We start from the raw sequence: 24646 nt of genomic DNA, 5'->3' as shown, positions 1-24646 counted from the left end.
CAAACCAAACTTCAGGAAACATGCTTTTTTTATGGAGTAAGAATTAAAAAAAACTTTTAATTAAAATTCATATTTGAAGGAATCCCTAACAATACAGCAGTGAGTCTGTGACTGTTTATCTAATTTTCAGGCATATTATGCTAACCTGCTAACAAAATAAGTCAGTAATTCAAATTAGATTCTGTTAGTCAAGGGGGAGATCTTAATTTTACAGTCAACAACTTTGACTTTCACTGTAGCACGTTCGACACACACACACACACACACACACACACACACACACACACACACACACACACTTGATTTAGGGTGTTTTTAAAACACCTTTCTTAGTAGATCAAAGATGATGTGTTGAGAAAACCTTTCAAAGCTGCTAATGCGGCCCTGATTATGGATGATGGAAAAACAGGCTTGAGTCAAGAACTGGATGGATACTAGGTACTTCTACACCAATGTGCGAGCAAATTCCCATGCCTCCGTGTGACAAAAACGTAAAGATACTGAATCACAGAGAGCTCCTTGAAAATTTCACTAGGCATACTTCTTGTTGCCTGGGGTGCTGTGACTCAACAGCTGCCGTTGCACTGTTTTGCAGATGCTGATTGTGGTACTGCTTCAGTTACCAGATGATGCTGACCACCATAAAAAGGAATGAAAATTCGCCCAAATGCTTTAGCATATTTCCAGACTCATTCTTGTGACAACACCACGCCTTTCAGAAATCAGAAGGATGTAAGAAATCCATACGATGCTTCTGTGATAGAACAAACTGAAAGAGATATTGGTCATAATGGCTGTGTATAGGATGAAGAAGATAAGGATTCACCTCCAAGCAAGTGTTTCTATGGCAGTTCAAGGATCTAATACTATTAGGAGTTATTTTTCCTCATCTTGGTCAGTTTTTGCCAGCATCAACCAACTAAAGCAATGACTCTTTGTCAGTATGTTATATAGGAAAGGCAAAACAACCTATAGAATTCTTAAACTCCCCATGCAGAATACATGCTCCGTTGTGCACTGTGAGTTTTTAGTGGGATAAACTAATACTACAATTTTCATTTTTGGTACACAGTGCAGAAGGTGTCATGAAACTATCCGAATGGAAAATCTATGTGTTTTGCACGTTTATAATACATAAGCATTTATAAGCCAAATTCTATTATTTTCTTTGTCTACTACAAAAGGCAGGCGTGTCGCATAAATTCGCTTAGAGAATCTAGATCATAACGTTACACAAAATTTAAACATTATTTACAAGTGGCGTTGATTGTTTCAAAGCTCGTGTGTATGTTGTGACATTTATGTATTGTCGATTGCTGAGTGCTGCGAAAAATGTATTTCACACTATAGTATCAGTTGCAGTCTAGATTGTGTTCAAACAACTGCTGCAGTTTCGTACCTCCTAACATCCGAATATATCTACATCCGAATATATCTACATCAGTAACGGTATATTTTTGTAAATTTGAGGAAGTATACAAGTACTATTTCCTTTGTCTGCACACAAAGTATTGCAGTAGTACTCTTGTTAATTGTTCCCCCTACATCAAAATATATCTACATGAATAATGGTATATTTTTGTAAATTCGAGGAAGTAAACTACTGCTGTCCATTATTTTGTAATAAAATAAACAGTTATGAGCTACTGCACGCTACAAATTCTGGCAGTATAATCTGGTTTGGAAAATCGTTTATCCTATATCCACATAATTAATGCAACATTTTCACCTCTTTTTTCAGATTGTTGATCAATTTGTTGTAAATAAGTATATGGAAGTATATCACCTCAGGACATAAACAGCTTTTACAAACTTCACTGCTGTGTGTGAAATGGCATTTCATGGCTTTTGTAAATGTCTTATAGTGTTACATTTAGCGTCCTCTTTCGACAACAGCGTATACGAGGGCTGTTCAGAAAGAAAGTAAGGTGATTTTTCAAATTGCGCGGGCAACATACATTCGACTATCAATCTTTTTTTTGTTATGTTTGTAAACATGTCCTGAACATATGTTCACAGTTTCAAGTGTACAGCATACTTTGTTTGCTTTTGAGAGATAGAAATGTTAGACATTTTTAGTGTGCTCAGCGATTTTCGATTATTATAAAAAATGGAGCAAACAATTTGTATGAAATTTTGTGTGGAAAATGGAATCAAGTGCTCTTAATAACACTTGAAATGTTGACAGTGGCATACAGTGAGTCTGCTCTAAGCAAAAAAAATGTTTACAAGTGGTATGGGCTCTTTCAAGATGGCCGTGCAGATGCCGATGACGAACCTCGCTCCGGACACAGCAGCACATCAACAACAGATGATAACGTTGAAGCTGTAAGAGAATTACTTTGGAAAATAGTCGAGCTACCTTAAGAGAAGTCGTTGAGGATGTTGGCATATCAGTTGACTCGTGTCATGCAATTTTTTCGGATGTTTTGGACATGAGATGTGCACGAGTGAAGTTTGTTACAGAATTCTCAATTCTGATCAGAAGAACCATCACACGAGCATCACTTAAGAGCTCTCGAATGATGTCAATGATCATCCTGATTTACTCAAAAGGGTCATAACTGGTGACGAAACATGGGTTAACGGTTATGATGTCGAAACCAATTAAAGCATCCCAGAGAGCAAAGACCTAAAAAAGCACAACAAGTTTGATCAAATGCCAAAGCTTTTATCAATTACCATGACGTAGTGCATCATGAATTTTTGCCTCAAGGTCGTACAGGCAATAAGGAGTATTACCTTGATGTTACGTGCCGTTTGCAAGAAGCAATACACACAAAACACCAGGAATTGTGGAAAAACAATTCATACCTTTTGCATCATAACAATGCACCTGATCATTCATCATTTCTTGCGAGATATTTTTTGGCCAAAAACAACACGACAACCATGCCTCAGCCACATGAAGATTTTCAACGACTGAGGAAATAAAAACTGCATCGCTGGAAGTATAGAAGGCTACACCAAAAAGTGCTTATGAGAAGTGCATCAAGGATTGGAAGAAGCATTGGCAGAACAGTATTGTATCTGAGGGGAATTACTTTGAAGGAGACAACATAAATATTGATGAATAAATAAATTTTTTCATTAAAACATAAAGTTACCTTACTTTTTGAACACATCTCGTTTACACTGATGTATAAAACTTAAGGACGAAAGTAGCTTCCGTACGATGTGTCGTTGACAAACAACATAGCTCAATGAAACTTAGGATACACACAGAAAAATCTGGTACGATGTAGTACAGAAGCTAACGGAAATAAATACACAATGAGATGAACAGAAATGACACTTTCATCAAAGAAAATAATTACAAAAAATTCATCATAATTCATGACTGCCCCTGGACATTACAAATGGTGGGACGTTGTTCTTAATAGGATGTTTGATCACCTATTTGCTTGATAATTTGTTTTTGTCTTCAAGAATCTTCCAATTTGCATTTTTTATCATACCTGTGATGCTGTGCCAAGAGTCAAAATAAAGGTGTGACAATTCGTGCCACCATTATTTGTATGCATTCAGTATCCCCGGTTAGTCTTGTCTGCTATGGTTCTCACATGCGAACAGTATTTTAAAAGGGGATGCAAGAAGTCTCCTTTGTGGACTGATAGCATTTTCATAGTATCCTGCCAACAAACCAAAGCCTGGCACTTGTTCTGCCTAGCAATGAGTCTGTGTGATCATTCCATTTTGTATTTATACAAACTGTCATAATCAGTTACAGTAAAATCTTGATTATTCACAAGCAGATTATTCACTTTGTGGATTCCCGACAGCCTAGTTCTCCCATTTTTTAAATTTATTTATTATTATTATTATTATTATTTTAGCAGCAGAAAATTTTTCTTTTACCCGTGAGAGGTCACCCATGAACGAGAATGTCACGTTACAACTAGTAAAGGACATGCTGCTCGAATGCTTCAAGTGCTGGACTGTATTGTTGCAGTTGATACTGTAGTCATTTGGTTTCTATTAGAGTTGAACAATGTCTGAAAAGCAAAAACGGCTTGTGCTGATGATACAGCAGAAAATGGAAATAATACACAAACTTGAAGAAGGCTGTATTGATACGTGTAATCTGGTACTGATTTACAATGTGGGTGAAGCTCCGATCCGTGATATTCGGGGAAAAAAAGACATAATAATTCAATGTGCTAGCAGTACTGAATCATCTAAAGGTTTGTCAAAGTAGAAAGCTAGGAAAATATCTACATATGGGAAAAGCTATGTTGGAATGGTTTCAGCAGAAAAGAGCAGAGAGCACACAAGTATCTGGCCCAATGTACACCAAACAGGCCCAGTTTTTCTTCAAAACCTTGGGGTTGAAGGAGATTTTAATACATATTCTGGCTGGCTAACAATATTTAAACAGTGTCAGATTATTCAAGGGATTGCCACCCAAGGAGAAAAGTTAAGTGCAGATAATAAGGTTGCTTCTTAATTTTGAAAAAAATTCCAGGAGTTTATTGCATGAGACAATCTAGAGCTGAAGCAAATAGACAACACGGACAGAACTGGGCTGTTTTGGAAGTGTCTACCAACAAAGATTTTAGCTTTTGAGACAGAGCATCGTGAGCCTGGCTGTAGCCCGAGTAAGGAAAGAATAATTGTGTTGTGTTGTGCTAATAGTATGAGATCACATAAAAGTTAGGCTTGGTATAATAGGTAAAGCTAAAAAACCGTAATGTTTCACTGGAAAAGAAATGCACGATTTATCTGTCCATTATTTTTATGAGAAATGGGGCTGGATGGACCACACAATGTTTCAAACATGGGTCCATAATTGCTTTGTGCCACAGATGCAAGAACATTTAACACTGAAGGGTCTACCTGCAAGGGCTTTATTGTTACTGGACAATGCACCATCACCTCTGAAAGAACTTGTTCTAATATTGGATGATGTGGTATTTCTAAAATATTTAACCCCTAATATGAGAGCCAATATTCAGCCAATGGATCGGAGTATCATTGCTGCCACAAAGAAAATATATAGAGGAAATCTGCTACAAACACTTATTGATGAGGGCAGCAATCTTCAAACCTTTTGGAAACTGACTGTGCTATACGCAATTTACAAAGTGTCAAAGGTATGGTGTAAGGTAAAACGATCAACCATACATCACTTCATGGAAAAACTTAATCCTAAAATTGATTAAATCAGTGATTCCGGTGACAAGACTGCTCACTAGCATCATTAGCTGCCGTTTTGAAAAGTACTCCAGGGTTTGAAACTGTTGACAAAGAAAATATTTCTGAATGGTTTGACATGGACTGCACAGAGGTAGGTCATGCGCTGTTGAGTGACAGCGCTATTGTTCAGCAAGTACAAGGAAAATACAAGGAGGTGAATGACAGTGACAAAGATGATAACATTCTTCTAATTACAGAGACAGTAATTAGTCATGCATCAGCACTTAAATGGGCCAAAGGGTTACTGGACTACCTTGAACAACAAGACGATGCTCCCCTTTCTGACTGGTTGGTGTTTCATAAAATCTGTTGTATAATATTGTTAAAGGCAAAATACCTAACAACAGAAATCAGTTCACGACTATTTTGTTTTGAAGTAGTGTAGTGTAATGTGAAACTGGCTTGCACTCTACTCTTTTTAAGTACTGTATTCTCACACATAAATGAATACAGTAACTGTATTAACACGATTCACGTTGTCCGTCGCACTTCACATAGTGTAGATCGGGAACTGTCTACTAGGCATGCCCGATGTAAAACTGACTGGGCACGGCCAGTGCTGCCTGAGTTGATGTCGTTCCGCCGGCAGAGGGCGCGGCCGAATTCTCACATGCCCTCTGGTGGACGGGACTTTACTTGCGGCCACTACTGTCTGTGACGCACCGTGCCGATGTGCGCCTCCCGCGAACTTACTGGTGGCTACTGCACTCCTCCTCCTTCGGAGGGTGAAGCCACTTGATCCACTGCGTCGGAAGGTGGAGCGTTGTGCAGTAGCGATGACCTCCACGTCCATTGGAATGCTGGAGTCGGGGGGATCTGCCAACCTTTGAGCCGGGACCTTCAAATACGGTTGGAAGTGACCCACAGGAAGAGGCCCTCATCATCCCACCACCGGAGCCCGGGACAGAAAGGGCGACACGCTGTCGAACTCCGGATCCCGTTCCACCTCGGGAGGGGCAAGACCCAGTGGCGGGGACGACGGGGAAGGCATGACCACAGGTGAACCAGCCTCCTGAGAAACCAAGCCTGCAAGGGGGGCCAGATCTCGCCGGGGCATCTCTAACGATGGCGATGCCGGTGCTGGAGCTACTTCAGGCCGCCAAGGCTGAAAACCAACGCAGTGTGGCGGAGTCACAGGTGGGAGGGGCGGTAGTGGTAGCGTCCCCTGAGACAACAACATGGGTGCCGGCAATGGGAAAGGCGGCGCCTGAGGGGTCGGAGGGTGGGTGCCCAAACGTGGACGTAGCTGATTTTAATGACGACATACCTCCCGGTCCCCGGCCTGCAAGGTATACCCGGTGGAAAGCTGGGTACCCTGTTTTGCGAAGACTGGCGAGGACCAGGCCGGAGGAGGAGCAGCTGAGTCCTAGGTTGGAACCTGTGGAGGAGCTCTGCGGGGCTGTGTTCTCCCATCGGTGGGTTCCGGTATCCCGTCAGGAAAAACGTCAACGCCTCCTCCACAGGAAATTCGTGCACACACTTTTTCATCTGCGTCTTAAATGTGCGCACCATGTGCTCGGCTTCCCCATTCGACTGTGGATGAAAGGGGGGAGAGCAAACGTGCCGAATACCGAATCGCCTACAAAAATCCTGGTAGGTCTGCGAAATAAACTGAGGTCCATTGTCCGATACCAGGGTGACTGGCAGACCTTCCACAGAAAAGATTTTTGCGAGTGCCTGGATTGCAACTTCTGAAGTGGTTGAGGAGCAGTGAACCACATATGGGAATCGGGAATAAGCATCAATGACAATGAGCCAAAAGCCATTGAGAAATGGGCCCGCAAAATCTATGTGAACACGTTCCCATGCCTGGGTTGCAGGTGGTCATGAAGATAACGCTGACCTGGGAGATGCCTGTTGGCTCGCACACTGGGAACAGGCAGCCACCAAGTGCTCAAATTCTCTGTCAATACCGGGCCAGTACACATGTCTGTGAGCCAAGGTTTTAGTACGGGAAATACCCCAGTGCCCCTCATGTAATAACGTGAGGACCTCCCTTTGACAACTTGCAGGAACAACCATGCGAGGAGCTGTATCATCGGTAGCCAGAAGGAGAACTCCTTCCAAGACTGAGAGGTGGTCTTGTAGAACAAAATAATTACGAAGAGGGTCTGAGGCCTGGCCTGGAGGTCGGGACGACCACCCCTGCTGAACGAGGCGAACTATTTGCCGGAGAACCGGGTCAGCTGCCGTTTCCCTGGCGACTCTAGAACTGGTGATTAGGAAGCCATCAACAGCTTGGTGGGATGCCACATCCAAATGAAAACACATAATCTCCTCCCGATCGAACTTAGGATCCGGGCCCACCGGAAGACGGGAAAGAGCATCAGCATTGACATGCTGTCCGGTAGGGCGAAAATGAATGTCATAATGGTACTTAGAGAGGAACAAGGCCCAGTTCTGCAGTCTGTGGGCCACCCTATCCGGAATCTGAGAGGCGGGGCCAAATAACGATATTAATGGCTTATGGTCAGTGATTACCTGAAACTTCATGCCATACAAGAAAGGGTGAAACTTGGTAACAGCGTAGACAATGGCCAAAGCCTCTTTTTCCACCTGGGAGTAATGGGCCTGCACGGGACTAAGAGTTTTAGACGCAAACGCCAGTGGCTGCTCGGAGCCATCCGCATTGCGATGGGCCAGGACCGCCCCCACCCCATACTGCGAAGCATCTGTAGCCAGGACCAATGGCTTATTGGGGTCAAAAGTAGCCAAACAAAGCACTGACACGAGGAGGCCCTTCAACGAGCTGAACGCTCGCTCGCATGCAGGCAACCAATCAAAAAGAACACCCTTGTGCAGAAGGCAGTACAGGGGGCGGGCTATGGTGGAAGCCCTGGGAATGAACAGGTGGTAATGGGCAATCTTGCCTCAAAAAGCTTGTAACTCATTCAGCGAAGCGGGCCGTGGAAGGGCGATGATACCTTGGACCAAACTTCCTAGTGGCTGGACGCCGTGCTGAGAGATGGTGTAGCCCACCTACTCAATGGACGGTTGGAAGAAGTTCGACGTAAGCAAGTTGCAATGCATGCCCACGGACCTGAATTTGAGAAAGAGGGTTCGAAGTTTGTGCAAGTGTTCCTTTGTGCTGCGGCCTGTGACAATTATGTTGTCCAGGTAATTAATACAATGAGGGATTATCGACGTGAGGTGCTCAAGATAACGCTGAAATATCGCCGGGGCACTGGATATTCCGAAGGCCAACCACTGGTATTGGTAAAGGCCAAACAGGGTGTTGACGACTGCCAGCCTTTTGGAGTCCTCATCAACTGGTATATGATGATAAGCCTCTGAAAGATCGATTTTCGAAAAATATTGGCCTCCCGCCACGTCGGAGAACAATTCATCAGAACGAGGCAAGTGATAGGAGTCCACCACCAACTGGGAATTATTGGTGGCCTTGAAATCGCCACAAAGACATAATTTTCCTGAGGGTTTCCTGACAATAATGAGGGGTGAAGCCCACTCACTAGAAGAAATGGGAAGAATGACCCCTAGGGCTGTCAGCCGGTCTAGCTCTTCCTTTACCTGAGGCGGAGAGCCAAGGGGATCTGCCTCGCGCGTAGAAAATGCGGGCGAGCCGACGCCTTCAACGGTAAGTGAGCTTCAAAGTCTGAAACACACCCCAGGCCCTCCTCAAAGATATCCTTAAAGCCAGAGGTCAAACATTCCAATGATTGATAGGGAATGTCTTCGGAGACCAACTGTATGGTGTCTGCGATAGAAAAACCGAAAGCTTGAAAGGCATCCAATCCAAAAAGGTTAGCGGAGCTCGCATCACTGACAACAATAAAAGTAATAGGCCGAGTGGCTGATTTGTAAGTAACGTCGGTAGTGAATTGACCCAGTAGGGGAATGAACTGTTTACCATAACCGCGTAGACGCCGGTAAACTGGTGCCAACGGGGGCGAGCCAAGGTCGGAATAAGTTTGTGCATTCAACAACGAAACTGCCGCGCCCGTATCTACTTGCAGTTGTAACCGGCGCGACCGAACCGACACCTCGATAAAGAGTTTGTGGGCCGATGCATCGGGAGCCTGGCCCGATGAAACTTCCTGAATGTCAACGTCCATGTCCTATGTACCTGCTTCCTTCGATTCTTTTGAGGCTGAGCAGCAAACTTTAGCGATGTGTCCTTTTTTTATTACATTTGTGACAAACGGCCCAACGCTGGGGGCACTCTGACCGATCATGATGTATTTAGCACGACGCACAGGACGGTAACAGGGGCCGGTGGCCGGAACTCTGTTTACCTACCATGCGGGAGCAGCCGTAACGGCCGGATTATACCGCTCGCACATCGTCCACCCCGGACGCAGTGGACGCGGCCGCGCCGCCCGGAACCGCGCGATGTCGCACCATGCTTCCAACTGTTGACCTGCGGTGTGAGAGACTTCATACAATTGAGCAATGGACAGTACTTCGTCAAGGGAAGGGTCTTCCAACTGCAGGGCCCATTGCCGGACCTCTCTATCAGGGGCCGAACGAACAATGACGTCGCGTACCATAATGTGGGCATACGACTCTCGCGACTGCTCCGTGACAAAATGACACTTGCGACTAAGATCGTGCAGGGTAGCGGCCCACGCCCGGTAAGACTGATGGGGCTGTTTCTTGCATTGATAGAACTCGACCCTAGCCACCACAACATGCATGCAGCGGCGATAATATGAAGACAGCAATGAACGCAATGCGTCAAAAGACAAGGACGAGGGTTCCTGCAATGGCGCTAGCTGCCGCAAAACTTGATACAGCGAGGGAGATATTCAAGACAAGAAAAGAGTACGACATACCTCCGCATCGGCAACATGAAATGCATGGAAATGCTGCCGAAGGCGATATTCATCTGCGTCCCAATCCTCCGCCGTCTCGTCATACGGGGGAAAGGGAGGAGGGAACGGCGCTGGAGCAGACAGCGTGGAGAGCAACGCCAGAAGCGCTTGTTTCATGGTTGCCATGAGCTCCGTCTGCTGCTCAACCAAAACCTGCACTAAATCCTCCATGCCATGGATAAGCTGCCAAACCGGAAAGACGACACAACACGCGAAAGAACGACCCTACTCGTCGCCAATTGTGTATTAACACGATTCACGTTGTCCGTTGCACTTCACATAGCGTAGGCCGGGAACTGTCTGCTAGGCATGCCCGGTGTAAAACTGACTGGGCACTGCCCGTGCTGCCTGAGTTGTTGTTGCTCCGAATTCTTGCGTGCCCTCTGGTGGACGGGACTTTACTTGCATGACGCGCTGTGCCGACGTGCACCTCCCGCGATATTTCTGGTGGCTACTGCAGTGACGTTTATTAAAGACTTTAGTTAAGTGATTTTAATTATGACATTGTATTTATTTTTGTTTATGAACAATTCTAATACATTACTGTTTACTTTAATTGTGGGTTATATGCGGAATTCAATTATCCTTGGTTTTCAAGTCCAATAATCAAGAGTACACTGTATTTTTATTGGTCGATTGATTCTAATTATAAATCACTGATATTGCACACATAGGACTCTACCTTTGATCATTTTGTTACATGCATAATTTTACATTTCTGTACATTTAAAGCAAGTTGCCAATCTTTGCACTACTTTGAAATCCTCATCAATATCTGAGTGAATATTTTTGCAGCTTTTTCCAGACAGTACTTCATGTTAGGCAACTCCATAAGCTGCAAAAAAATCTGAGGTTGCTATTAATATTGTCTATGAGATCATTAGTATATAACATAAACAATAAGGGTCCCACAAATTCTCAACATAATTACATTTTGTTGACACCTCATATTTTATTTAATGAATGATGGTGTGGTATACAGTCAATTAATTTTTGGCAGTCAAGAAATATTGCATCTGCCTATCCAAGGCTTTCAGGATGTCAAGTGAGGAAACCATAAGTTGGTTTCCACATGACTGGTGTTTTCAGAATTCATGATGGTTGGTGTGGAAGAAATTATTCTATTCAAGATACCTCATTATGTTCAAGCTCAAAATATGTTCTAGGATTCTACAACAAACATATGTCAAAGACATTGAACGGTAGTTCTCAGTATTGGCCACAAAATGAGGAAATCCACTGATATAACTGAGCTTGTCAAAGGATGAAGGGGTGAGGTCCTGGCCCTTAAATGAGAATTTCAGAAGCTGTGAAGCTGATTAGTTTTTCATGTGCCACTGTTGAGACGATTTACAGTAAGCGGTTGAAGGACAGCAAAACCACAACTAGTTGACTAGATGTTGGACGTCTGTGGCCCATCATGGAACATGGAGGTCAAGAGGTTTGCCCACTCTGTAAAGCAGGATAAGGAATGATCTGTGGGAGATCTGATTACGGATTACACTGCTGGTGCAAGCACAAGTGTTTCAGAACACTGTTCAGCGTATGCTATCGATCACGGTGCTTTGCAGCAGACAATCACTATGTGCTCTCATGTTGACCCATAGACACAGTAAGTAAATTATGATTGCAGTGGGCACGGGATTATCCAAGGCTGCACTGTGGGTCAATGGAAACCCGTCTCCTGGTCAGATAAGTAAGGGGGAGAAGTATTATGCGATGGGGGATATTCATGCAGGCTTCCATTGAATCTGCGGTACTCATGGAAGACACCGTGACAGTGTGGATTAAGTGAACTTTATTACTGATACCTACATCCATTCATGATCGACGTCTTCCCTGATGACAAAGGCATCTTCCAGCATGATAATTTCCATGCCTCAAGACTAGACTTGTGCTATAATGGTTAGAGAAATGTAATTGTGGACTCATATTGATGTCTTGGCCACCAACCTTATCTGAACCCAATGGATAGGAATGCTATTGGGCATCAGCTCCATCTCCCCTCCACACACACACACACACACACACACACACACACACACACACACACACACAGAGAGAGAGAGAGAGAGAGAGAGAGAGAAATGGGCAATAATTCTCTCTCAGGGACTGAGAAAGCAGTAAAGAGACAGATTACAAAGAAAAGAAGACCAATACAGCTCAAAAAGTCAAACAATGAATAATTTTTTATTTGGCCATAGTTTGTAAGTACTAGCAATTAATAACAGCATAACAGCAATTAATATTGTTTTGATAACTGCAGTACACGTAATATTTGATGTACATTTCAGTGACAAAAAGACGGCACTATTATAAACATGGGTACAAGAAAATATCTCACCTCTGGTCCCACAACCTCTCTGAAATGCAAGCTGGGTTCATACTGGCAGTAGAGTTCCAGAAGCATTCTCTCAGCTAGTTTGTGCTCAGATTTCGACAGTTCTCTCCCTCTAGGGTCCGATGAATTCTTCATGTTGCTCAGGTAGTCCCTCAGCTCGGTACACAAAAGACATTGCCATGTTTCACTTTCCCTGTAAACAAAAAATAAATACATCTTATTTTGATTGTTTAATGTACACATAATTTTTCATTGTTTGACTACTACAGCAAAAATTTAAAAAATAATTGAAAGATCATGTCAAATGTATTGTGAAATGATTTTTCTAAAAGTAAGAACCAAAGTAGATCAAAGAAACATTTTATGTGTTTTTGAATGACAGTCGAAATAATGTACAGCAGCTGAGACGTTCTTACATTAGTGATGTAAGGAGACCACTCAGTGAGATTCCACAACACAAATATATTCTAGTACTCATTAAAATTATCAGATTTTATGTCAAATGTTTCCCTTATCTACCATGATTCATACTTTCAGACAAATTACTTCCCAAAAATCGGATCTCTTTTTTCCTCCCCAAAAGCTTTTTATTGTCAAACTTTGTTAGGATAGCATGAAATTAACATAAATACCCATCTACATGAGGAATTTGACAGAGCACTGAAAGACATATGTCGGAACAAGAACCTCGGGAGTAGACAACATTGCATTAGAACTACTGATAGCCTTGCGAGAGCCAGCCATGACAAAACGCTACCATCTGGTGAGCAAGATGTATGAGACAGGTGAAATACCCTCAGACTTCAAGAAGAATATAATAATTCCAATCCCAAAGAAAGCAGTGCTGACAGGTGTGAAAATTATCAAACTATCAGTTTAATAAGTCACAGCTGCAAAATACCAACACGAATTCTTTACAGATGAAAGGCAAAACTGGTAGAAGCCGACCTCTGGGGAAGACCAGTTTGGATTCCAAAGAAATGTTGGAACACGTGAGGCAATACTGACCCTACAACTAATCTTAGAAGATAGATTAAGGAAAGGTCGACATACATTTCTAGCATTTGTAGACTTAAAGAAAGCTTTTGACAATGTTGACTGGAATACTCTCTTTCAAATTCTGAAGATGGCAGGGGTAAAATACAGGAAGCGAAAGGCTATTTACAATTTGTACAGAAACCAGATGGTAGCTATAAAAGTCAAGGGGCTTGAAAGGGAAGCAGTGGTTTGGAAGGGAGTGAGACAGGGTTGTAGCCTCTCCCCGATGTTATTCAATCTATATATTGAGCAAGCAGTAAAGGCAACAAAAGAACATTTGGAGTACGAATTAAAATCCATGGGAGAAGAAATAAAAAATTTGAAGTTTGCCAATGACAATGTAAATCTGTCAGAAACAGCAAAGGACCCGGAAGCGCAGCTGAACGGAATGGACAGTGTCTTGAACGGAGGATATAAGATGAACATCAACAAAAGCAAAGCAAGGATAGTGGAATGCAGTTAAATTAAATCAGGTGATGCTGAGGGAATTAGGTTAGGAAATGACACTTAAGGTAGTAGACGAGTTTTGCTTTTTGTTTTTTTTAGATGCTGGCAGTGTGGCGTCAGCTAGAGATGGTGGTCTTGTGTGTGAGAGTTGCGTTTGCATGATTTTTGTGTGTGTGTGTGTGTGTGTGTGTGTGTGTGTGTGTGTGTGTAGTCTATTCCCGATGAAGGCCTTGTTGGTCGAAAGCAACTTTCTGGCAGTCTTTTTGTTGTGGCTACCTGTGACTCAGCATCTCCGCTATATGGTGAGTAGCAACTATCCTTTTCATAATATTGTTACATTCCATCCTGGATTTTCCATTGTTTGATTTCCTTGTTAGATATAGAATTACATTTACAGCATGTGTTTTCTCAACTAGACTTGAAAATTGTGGGAAAAAGTTTAGATACTCTAGAAATAACAGTTGATGAGTAGCAGGAGTAGATGGGACACTCCAGATACTTACCACATTTTTCTGTTACGACTAGGGACTGGCAAAATTCATATTTTGCAATAAATGTGAAATAGATGTGAATTATGCCTCAAAATGTGAAAGCACAAAATTATTTAATAGACAGTATTTTTTACCTAATTGTATCCATATGAAGTAGTTTATCAGAGATAGTTTGAAATAGCTTTATTTTCTGCATATAAATATCGAAAATATAACCAATTTTCAGTTACTGGTATTTCAAATCATCTGGTGAACCCAATTTGGAAAAATAATGTGCGTAAGAACTTGTTTTCAAAATAAAAAACAAACGCAACAATGAATCAATGCGCACAATGATCTGGTGCCATTCCAATTGTGGACGGTTGAATGGTCTATTGAAGATAATGCTACATAATGCGATGTAGCAGTACTCAGTTGTGGCACCTAGCATTTTAAAACAAAGAAACCATATGTTTGTTTGTTAGCCAAAGCTCAAAAGATGATAAGTTGTGGAAACTTTTACTGCAGCAAATTAGGTGGTGGATGTTTTGAACTGTCGTCGCATCAAATGCCGCTAGACGTTGGGTCTGAACTACATCGTTAGTAATACACTGCTAACCTCAACAAACAATTGCCCATTGCTGTCTCCGAATGTCTTGTGTCGTGCACTGCTTGTGGTTTTCTTTTCTTATTTTGAAAAATGCGAAGTGACTAATCCTGGTCTATCACATATTTTGATTACCACCCTCACAACACTAGAAGAGATTGGTGATATCTGTAACAATGTGTCAGTTCTGCTAAAGGGAAGTGGGGCTTGTTTCCCTGTAACTCTCTCCACTCGTCTGATGGTCAAAATTCTGGTTTGTTTACAATTGTGGCTATCTGCCGCTATAGCCAATAATGCCTGCACTCTGTGCTATAGCAACAGGAAAATGAAATCTGTAGCTCGTTTTGACTGTGGCAAAATCCTTTACCTAACATAAAAATAGAATCACTGTATGTTCGTTTCTACTTAGATACCAAATACATTGTTATTTCAATTTGTAGCATTGTCAAGCATGGGTTGCACAGCTATGAATGCCCACAGAAGGTCTAAATTAATAGTCTGCAGATTTTGTAATGATTGAACTGGGCAGGAAAAGACAAGTAATGTCTAGAAACTCCCTACGGTGGCAACACATTCAGATCCTGAAAGCTTGAATACAGCCAAACCCAGAAAATAAAGGCCATCTCAGATCAAAAAGTTTTGTGCAGAAGCAAACAATCCAGTCAAAAAGTTCCCAGTCTGCACTTTTTTTTAAGAGTCAATTTCAAAGAACTAATGCTTTGTTCATCTTCACTAATGTAGCGTGATAACCTTTTATATTAGTGCATTAAAACAAAAAAGATGAAGGATGAAGTAGTATATGTAAGGAGTTCTAAAGACCAAGATGAGTCAGTATCCTTTAGGAACAGATATTAAACTGGAGGAGGACAAACGTTGCAACCATGGTAGACTAATGTTTGCACTATGTGAAGCTTAGATGGGAAAAAAGGAATATGTATGGGTGGAAAGAGAATAGAATGTGTAAGATTTGCTGATACATGGTATTAGTGGCAGAAAGTGAGTGGACAGTGAATAACATGCTGCAAGATCTGAATGAAGCTTGTGTGGAATATGGCATCCAAATAAACACAGCAAAAACAAAGAGTATGGTCATCAATACAAGACACAGACTGTCCAATATTAAAATAGGACAATCTACCATTAGCCAAGTAAGTGAATTTAAATATCTTGGAAGCACAGTAACTGAAGACTTGAGATGTCACCAAGAGAAGAAAACTCGAATTGCCATAGCGAAGGAGGCATTCAACAGAAATAAGGCTAGGCAAATGTTTTGTATGGAGTGTGGCACTATATGGGGCAGAAACATGGACGCTGAGACGAGAGGATGAAAAAAGGTTAGAAGCATTTGAGATGTGGATGAGAATGGAGAGAATAAGCTGGACGGAAAGCGTGAGTAATGAAGGATCAAACTGCCTATTGGCTTCTGTCTCGGGTTCTTCGGCCGACGTTCATCTAATGATTTTTCTGACGTTTCGCCAGCACGAGTGGCTGGCATTGTCAAAGCTTCACCCCCCATTGCCGGTGGTGAACTGGAGCCAAGCTCGCGGGCGCAGACTATATGTACCTGGCGCACCAACGTCCGAGGGCTTCTCTGCGGTCATTTCCGGTGCAGTTCTCCTCACGCTACCTGCGACGGTCGTTCGCTGCAGTACGGGAAGCCAGGATCCGTTTACCTTAAGGCTTCCTCTTTCTTGTTCAAACTGTTCGCGTGTTTTTGTATTTCTACAGCTCCTCTGAACAAGCGCGTGTGATAATGCTTCTCTACAACCAGAACTTCCGTGTCGGCAAATTTTATTACGTGGTCGGTCTCATTCAGTGCGTGCTAAGCCATGGCCGATTTCTCCACCTGCCCCAACCTGCAATGTCGCTTGTGCTCTTTGATCCTGGTGTTGATGGATCGTCCAGCCATTCCGACAAAAACTTTTCCACATGTGCATGGTATACGGTATATTCCCGACATTGCAAGTGGGTCTCTTTTCTCCTTCGCCGATCTAAGACACTCTTTGATCTTCCTTATCGGTTTGAAAATCGTCTTTACGCCATGTTTGCGCAATATACGGCCGATTCTGTCCGTCACTCTGGGAATGTATGGCAGAAAGGCCGTACCCGACATTTCTTTTTCTGGTTCCTTACTTCGCCGAGTGTTTGGCTCTGTTACTCTTCTAATATAATTTGTGGAGTACCCATTGCTTCTCAGGACAGTTTCCAGGTGTTGCATTTCTCGTTTGAGGTGTTGCGGCTCACATATTCGTCCTGCTCTCGTTACGAGCGTACTAATCATACCTCTTTTCTGGCTCGGGTGGTGGTTTGACAGTTTGTGCAGGTATCTAGTTGTGCTGGTCACAAGGGACGGCAAAACCCTGGGACACAGCGTGTATCGAAAACCGACACATACGGACAGATACCTGCACAAACTGTCAAACCACCACCCGAGCCAGAAAAGAGGCATGATTAGTACGCTCGTAACGAGAGCAGGACGAATATGTGAGCCGCAACACCTCAAGCCAGAAATGCAACACCTGGAAACTGTCCTGAGAAGCAATGGGTACTCCACAAATTATATTAGAAGAGTAACAGAGCCAAACACTCGGCGAAGTAAGGAACCAGAAAAAGATATGTCGGGTACGGCCTTTCTGCCATACATTACCAGAGTGAGGGACAGAATCGGCCGTATATTGCGCAGACATGGCGTAAAGACGATTTTCAACCCGATAAGGAAGATCAAAGAGTGTCTTAGATCGGCGAAGGAGAAAAGAGACCCACTTGCAATGTCGGGAATATACCGTATACCATGCACATGCGGAAAAGTTTATGTCGGAATGACTGGACGATCCATCAACACCAGGATCAAAGAGCATAAGCGACATTGCAGGTTGGGGCAGGTGGAGAAATCGGCCGTGGCTTAGCACGCACTGAATGAGACCGACGACGTAATAAAATTTGCCGACACGGAAGTTCTGGCTGTAGAGAAGCACTATCACACGCGCTTGTTCAAAGGAGCTGTAGAAATACAAAAACACGCGAACTGTTTGAACAAGAAAGAGGAAAGCCTTAAAGTAAACGGATCCTGGCTTCCCGTACTGCAGCGAACGACCATCGCAGGTAGCAAGAGGAGAACCGCACCGGAAATGACCACGGAGAAGCCCTCGGACGTTGGCGCGCCAGGTACATATAGTCTGCGCCCGCAAGTTCGGCTCCAGTTCACCACAGGCAATGGAGGGTGAAGCTTTGACAATGCCAGCCACTCGTGCTGGCGAAACGTCAGAAAAATCATTAGATGAACGTCGGCCGAAGAACCCGAGACAGAAGCCAATAGGCAGTTTGTCAACAAGTGGCCACGAAAGCCTTAACAATTTTGTAATGAAAGAGTACTGGAAAGGGTTGGTGAGAGAAGATGTCTGCTGAAGGTTGTAAGAGAAAGGAAAAAGAACTGGTTGGGTCATTCATTGAGAAGGGAGTGCTTGCTAACAGATGCTTTGGAAGGATTTGTTTGTGGGAGAAGACTGAGAGGAAGAAGGAGATGCAAGATGATAGACGACATACAGGGAAGAGGAAATTATTCTGACCTGAAGAGGATGGCAGAAGACCGGACAGTGTGGAGAATTACCATGCGAAAACCTGCCTTTTGGCAGAACACTGATGATGATGATGATGATGATGATTATGTGAAGTTCATGTGTCCTATTTCAAAACAATTATTGTAATCATGATAGAAAATGTTTGTTGTAATTGTTGTTCTTCTGTGACTATGTCATGTATTTTATTTCAGGACAAGTATTGTAAGATCATTTTTGAATTCTGTAAAGCACAGTACTGTATCTCAGAGCAATCATTGTAATCATACAATAATATTTGATTGTAATTGCGAACAAAAAGAGAGGACCACAGTCAAGTCCAGAGTGAAGTTAGAAACATTTAGGCAGAGTTGGCCAGGAGACGTACATACTGAGAGATATGTCAGTAGACAGTACGGGTTAGATGAAGAAGCAGTCATGGACTGAAGCAGACAGATTGTTCAGCTGAATTTGCTGCAAATAAGATAGCTACAAGGGCTCTGCTGGTCTTAGAATTTATATACAAGAGTTTCAGTAAGTGGACAGAATGGTGATAAAAGTCACAGTCATTGTGTAAGCACATGGCAGCCAACGTACAGCCACCTCAGCTATGGAAGTTAGCTTTGTAAATAATATTTGGAAATAAAATCTGATGTCACTTATCCACCTCGCTATCCTCCAATCCTGTACATGCAGTTCTGAACTTCTAGTCAGACAATCACGTCCTCCTTCACTTTGATAAAATCGGCTGAATTCAGTTTATCATGAACCCCTGTTGCTCTATCCCTTGCAAAATCCAAGACTGAGACTGAGACACGACAATGGTAAAAAGAACCACAAAAATGTTTTGTATTTAAAAATATTTGTTCTTTTTGTTTTTATATATAGTATCACAAAAAATAACTCTTACGCAGGAATTGCTTTGAGATGAGGAATGTGGCAGTTAACGTGGAAGACCTTTGGACATTTGTCACAGCATACTAGCTCACCACCATCCATACACACAGCACACCAATCTTCATTCGGATCATCCTTCTGTGGTTCTGCAAAGAAAAAAAATTAGTATAACTAAATTGGAACTATGTCATGAAGTAATATCACATCTTGTCTCAAACAGGATGCAAACACATTAATAGTACAGTTCAACAGCTGTTATTGACTGCACTTCATTTCAAACTGTCCCCATCTACGTACTTCAAGAACCTGCAGAAAATTATCATGGAGCTGCATTCTACGAGGGAGCATTCATGGAAGTTCTTGATTCTTTCATATAAAAAATGTTGACTGTTTAAAGCTTTTCAGTACAATGTACACACCGAGCACTATTTTTTGTATCATAATTTCATCTCCACTAACATTTATAATTAATACACTCTTTTTCAACAGCTTGATTATAACCAATTTTTATGGTACCCATAAGACCTTGATGTGTATGACTATTCATTACTGCCAAATCACCTTACACCAACACATTGAATGAGATTGCTGAACACATTATAATCACTGCACTACTGATATGAGTTGTATCAAAAATGTGCCCTCACCTTCAACGGGGGGAAAAAGAAAGAAAGGAAGGAAGGAAAGAAAGAAAGAAAGAAAGAAAGAAAGAAAAAAAAAAAAAAAACAAGTGTTGCACAAAGTGCCATTCTTACTTGTACAGCCCTACTTGGGCCACTCCATCTATACCGGATTTCATACTGTATTTGACCCATACATCAGGGAAATTTTATCCTGAACCTTTTAGCACACACGAAAAGGTGTTTCTAATATTTAAATCTGAAGAGTACATCTGCAGTTGATGTAATATTTTTAGCTGCTATGAGATGTTTTCCAGAAACACCACAACAGAATACTGTTCCGTGCATACACGACTCATGATCTGAGTTTCTATATATTTTAGTAATATGCATAACTTGCTATTCACATTTTCCTTGCAGCAAACATCACACACATAATTAGTTGCAGCAATGCCTGAGGTGTCAACTTATTATTCCTGTGTGCCTACTTAATCACTGCAGTATTCATCAACTAGAAATGTTTTCAAGTTTACAACACACCCCTAAGGCATCTGCAATCTGAACTCACTGAGTAGTCAAATAAAACTGTCGACAAGATGAAACATGTGGACGAGATGAACATATTTGTCCCATTCGAGAAATATGGAGGCATCCCACAACTAAGACGTGATTTGTGTTGTTCCTAAATTATCTGATTTAGTGGAGGAGAATTTGATCCTGCTGAAAGTATGCACACACTAAGTCTATAGTCAATGAGATCTGTGATGCAGTGCATTAACTGCTACAACTAAAATACTTTATCGCCGAGTGTGTTGTGGAGTGACAACTGATGATTAAACAACATAGAGTGTTGAAACTCACATGTGTTATTTGTAAATGATGCCCTAGTTAGACAGTTTTCTATCAAGCAAAGCACATGAATGTAACACAGGCTGTCTCAAAACTATCACTGCGACTTGCATTCACAGTAATCCCATCAAAACATTTAATAACTGTAAACACTAACATCCTTATAAGACATATGTATTTTGCTCCCTAAGTTTTTAAGCTGTTCTTGGAGTAAACAACACATGCAAATCAAATCTACATCAGCTAATAGGGAAATTTTTAATTACAAGAGGAAACAGAAATATATGAATATTAGAATGTCGTAATAGGTTACCTGAAAAATTGTTAATTAAACCAACAACTATGTTCTGAAGAACAATTAAAGCACCAATCAAAATGACTAATCAAAATATCTAATTAAGTATAACATCAGAATAGACTAGAGAGAATAGATAAAACTAACTGATGAAATACTCCCAATCACCACCTACACCACATGCACCATCTATCCCACCAGAGGCAGGAGTATATGTGAAATCAGTCATGTGATCCACAAGCTAAGTTAAACCACAGTGCTGCATTCTATATTGGCATGACAATCAACAAGCTGTCTGTCGACATGACCGACCACCAACAAACTGTGCAAAAGAAACAGCTGGCCACATAGTTGCTGAACAATCTGCCCAATACAATGTTCTTCCTTTTAAAGACTGCTTCACAGCCTGTGCCAGCTGGAATCTTCATATCAACACCAACTTTCCAGAATTGCACAGGTGGGAACTCTCCCTGCTGTATATCCTACGTTCCTGTAACCCACTTCACCAAACCTTCGTTAGTCATTGTCCTACATCCACCTATCTCCTTCCCTGTTCCCACTCCAGCATCACACAGTCCTCTATTCCACCAATGCACCGACAGTCTTTTTTCCTTCTCTCCTTTTCCACTGCCGCCCTCCCCCCCTTCTAATCTTGTGACTGCACCTAGCTGCCCCATCCTCTCTCCAACTTGTTCCTGTACGCTCCCACAAGCAGTACTTTACCATCCCCCCACCTCTACCCAGCTATCCCTCTCCCTCCCCACCCCAGCATCTTTCTAATGCCCACCATTCAGATTGCTTCCCCCAGCATGCACTCCTGCTCGCAGTCTGGCCTCAGCAGACATAGACTGTGGTCATATGCATGTGAGTTACACTTGCATGTGTGTGTGTGTGTGTGTGTGTGTGTGTGTGTGTGTGGGGGGGGGGGGGGTGTGTGGGCGCGCGCTGTCTAATTCCAATGCAGGCCTTTTTCGCCAAAAGCTTACTTGTTTGGCAGTCTTTCTTTTGTGTCTATCTGCGATTGAGCATCTCCGCTATAAGGTGAGTAGCAATTTATCCTTTTCATAATACTCTCATTATTCCATCATGAATTTTCCATCGTTTGATGAAATTTGTTGTGTTTGATAACTTATAGGTATGTGAATAACACTAAAAAGGAAGCTTGGTAATAAATGTGTAAATAATGTAATTTTCCGAAGTGTCAGAAGCATATTTCTTTTTTATCTCTTTTAACTACAGTTGCTTAAAAAGATGCTATTAGCTATGAGAAACTTAGCCATGCCCTTGTTGAATGGGCAGTTTTAGATAGTGCACACTGTAATGCCCTAAAACTACATTAACTTATATTAATACAACTAATGACCCAGTCTGGCTGCGCAAAGGTAGCATTAAGTACAGGGTGGCACAGATAAAAGTACCCCATGTAAGTACAAAGGAAATAAAGTGAAATTACAGAAACCAAGAGCTGAACTGGACTAACCATTTATTTACAGTGAAAAATACATTTACTAAAGACACTAAAAGTGACCTCCTGCCACATCAATACATAGCTATGCACGTCTAAGCATCTACATACATATATAATCCGCTAGCCAACAATCGAGCAGTGTGTGGTGGAGGGCACTATTTGTGCCAAAAGTTATATCATCCCCCCCCCGTTCCACTCGCGGATTGCGCAAGGGAAAAATGACTGTCTGAATGTCTCAGTACAAGCTCTAAGCTCTAAGTTCCCTTGTCTTTGAATGGTGATCAAGGCGCGATCTGAAAGTTGGTGGTAATAATATATGCTCTACATCCTCAGCAAAAGATCAGATTTTGGAATTTAGTGAGCAGCCCCTTCTGTTTAATGCGTCATCTATCTGCAAGTGTGTCTCATTTCAAACTTTCTATGAGACTTGTAACGTTCTCGCGATGTCTAAAAGTACCAGGCACGAATCTTGACACTCTTCTTTTGACCTTCTCAATCTCTTGAATCAGACCCAACCAGTAAGGGTTCCAGACAGATGAACAATACTCTAAGACTGGACAAACTAGAGTATTGTAAGCAACTTCCTTTGAAGGACTGCATCGCTTCAGGATTCTACCAATAAACCACAATCTATAGTTCGCCTTGCCCGTTACTTGTGTAATCTGATCATTCCATTTGAGATCATTTCGAATAGTTACACCCAGATACTTGATGGATGTTACCACTTCCAAAGACTGGGCATTTATTTTGTACTTGTACATTAACGGGGATTTTCTCTTTGTTATACGCAGTAGGGTACACTTACCAATATTGAGAGATAACTGCCAGTCATTACATGACGCATTTATTTTCTGCAAATCCTCATTGATTTTTTTAACAACTTTGTGTGATACTACTTTCCTGTAGACTATAGCATCATCGGCAAACAGTCTAATGCCGCTGTCAATAGCATCAACCAGACTGTTTACGTAAATCTTAAAAAGCAGTGGACCTATTACAATGCCCTGGGACACACCTGATGTTACACTTGTTTCTGTAGAAGTCTCCCCATTCAGGATGACATAATGCTCTCTGTCTGTTAGAAAACTTAATTCCAACTGCATAGTCATCGGGCAGACCATAAGCGCGCACTTTTTGGAGCAAGTGACAGTGCGGAACTGAGTTGAACAGCTTTTGAAAGTCGAGGAATATGGCATCAACCTGGGAGCCAGTATCTAGTGTCTGCTGTATATCACGCACAAAGAGGGCCAGCTGTGTCTTGCATGACCGCTGTTTCCTAAAACCGTGCTGGTTTCTGCAGATGAGCTTTTCAGAGTCTAGAAAGTTCATTATATCTGAACACAAAATATTTTCCATGATTCTACAATAAATCGATGTCAGTGAAATTGGCCGGTAATTATGTGCATTCAATTTTCTACCCTTTTTATAGATTGCTATGACCTAGGCCTTCTTCCAGTCATGTGAAACTTTCCGCTGTTCCAATGATCTCTGATAGATGATGGATAAGAATGGTGCTATATTTGTAGCATAGTCAACACAAAATCTTACAGGGATACCGTCTGGGACAGATGCCTTCCTGACGTCTAAGAATCTTGACAGTTTTACAATCCCAGATGCACTAAACACTATGTCAGCCATCTTTGAATTTGTTAGATAATTGAAAGCATATTCAGATACACCTGGCAAAAAGTTTGGATGTCGATGGGGGCAACTTCACAGTTGATTTTGTCTTTCAGTTCCTGTATTGTGTGTGGATTTAGGCTCTTCAAGTGTCCCCATAGGGAAAAATCACATGTCGTTAGATCTGGTGACCCGGGTGGCCATAAATGTTTGCTGACAGTTCATTCTTCAGTGAAGACATCATGGATTCATTCCAAGGATACCTTAAACATGTAGCATGTTGCCCCTTCTTGCTGGAAGAAGCAGTACCGTCTTTCATATTCAGTGATTAGGAAACAAACTTTATCAAAAATTTCCATATATGCAGCTGTGTTGAAGGTAGTGTCAAAAAACAATGGCCCAATGATGTGAA

The 24646-nt window shown here is 42.1% G+C and overlaps 1 protein-coding gene across 2 annotated transcripts in view; it reads right to left on the bottom strand.

The window, feature by feature from the left end:
* The window catches only part of LOC126198641 (E3 ubiquitin-protein ligase TRIM33-like), a 161003-nt gene that overhangs the window by 63465 nt on the left and 72892 nt on the right, over positions 1-24646 (bottom strand). For both annotated transcript variants that reach the window (XM_049935104.1, XM_049935105.1), the window contains exons 12-13: positions 19396-19528; positions 12373-12562 (exon numbers count right to left, since the gene is read on the bottom strand). In XM_049935104.1, coding sequence (XP_049791061.1) covers positions 12373-12562; positions 19396-19528 — 323 coding nt within the window. The remainder of the gene's footprint in view (positions 1-12372; positions 12563-19395; positions 19529-24646) is intronic.

The sequence above is a fragment of the Schistocerca nitens genome, chromosome 8 (genome assembly GCF_023898315.1).
Source record: "Schistocerca nitens isolate TAMUIC-IGC-003100 chromosome 8, iqSchNite1.1, whole genome shotgun sequence".
In the NCBI taxonomy this organism is placed as follows: Eukaryota; Metazoa; Arthropoda; class Insecta; order Orthoptera; family Acrididae; genus Schistocerca; species Schistocerca nitens.
Note: the sequence above shows the minus strand (reverse complement) of the source record. Positions and strands in the feature narration are given on the sequence as shown.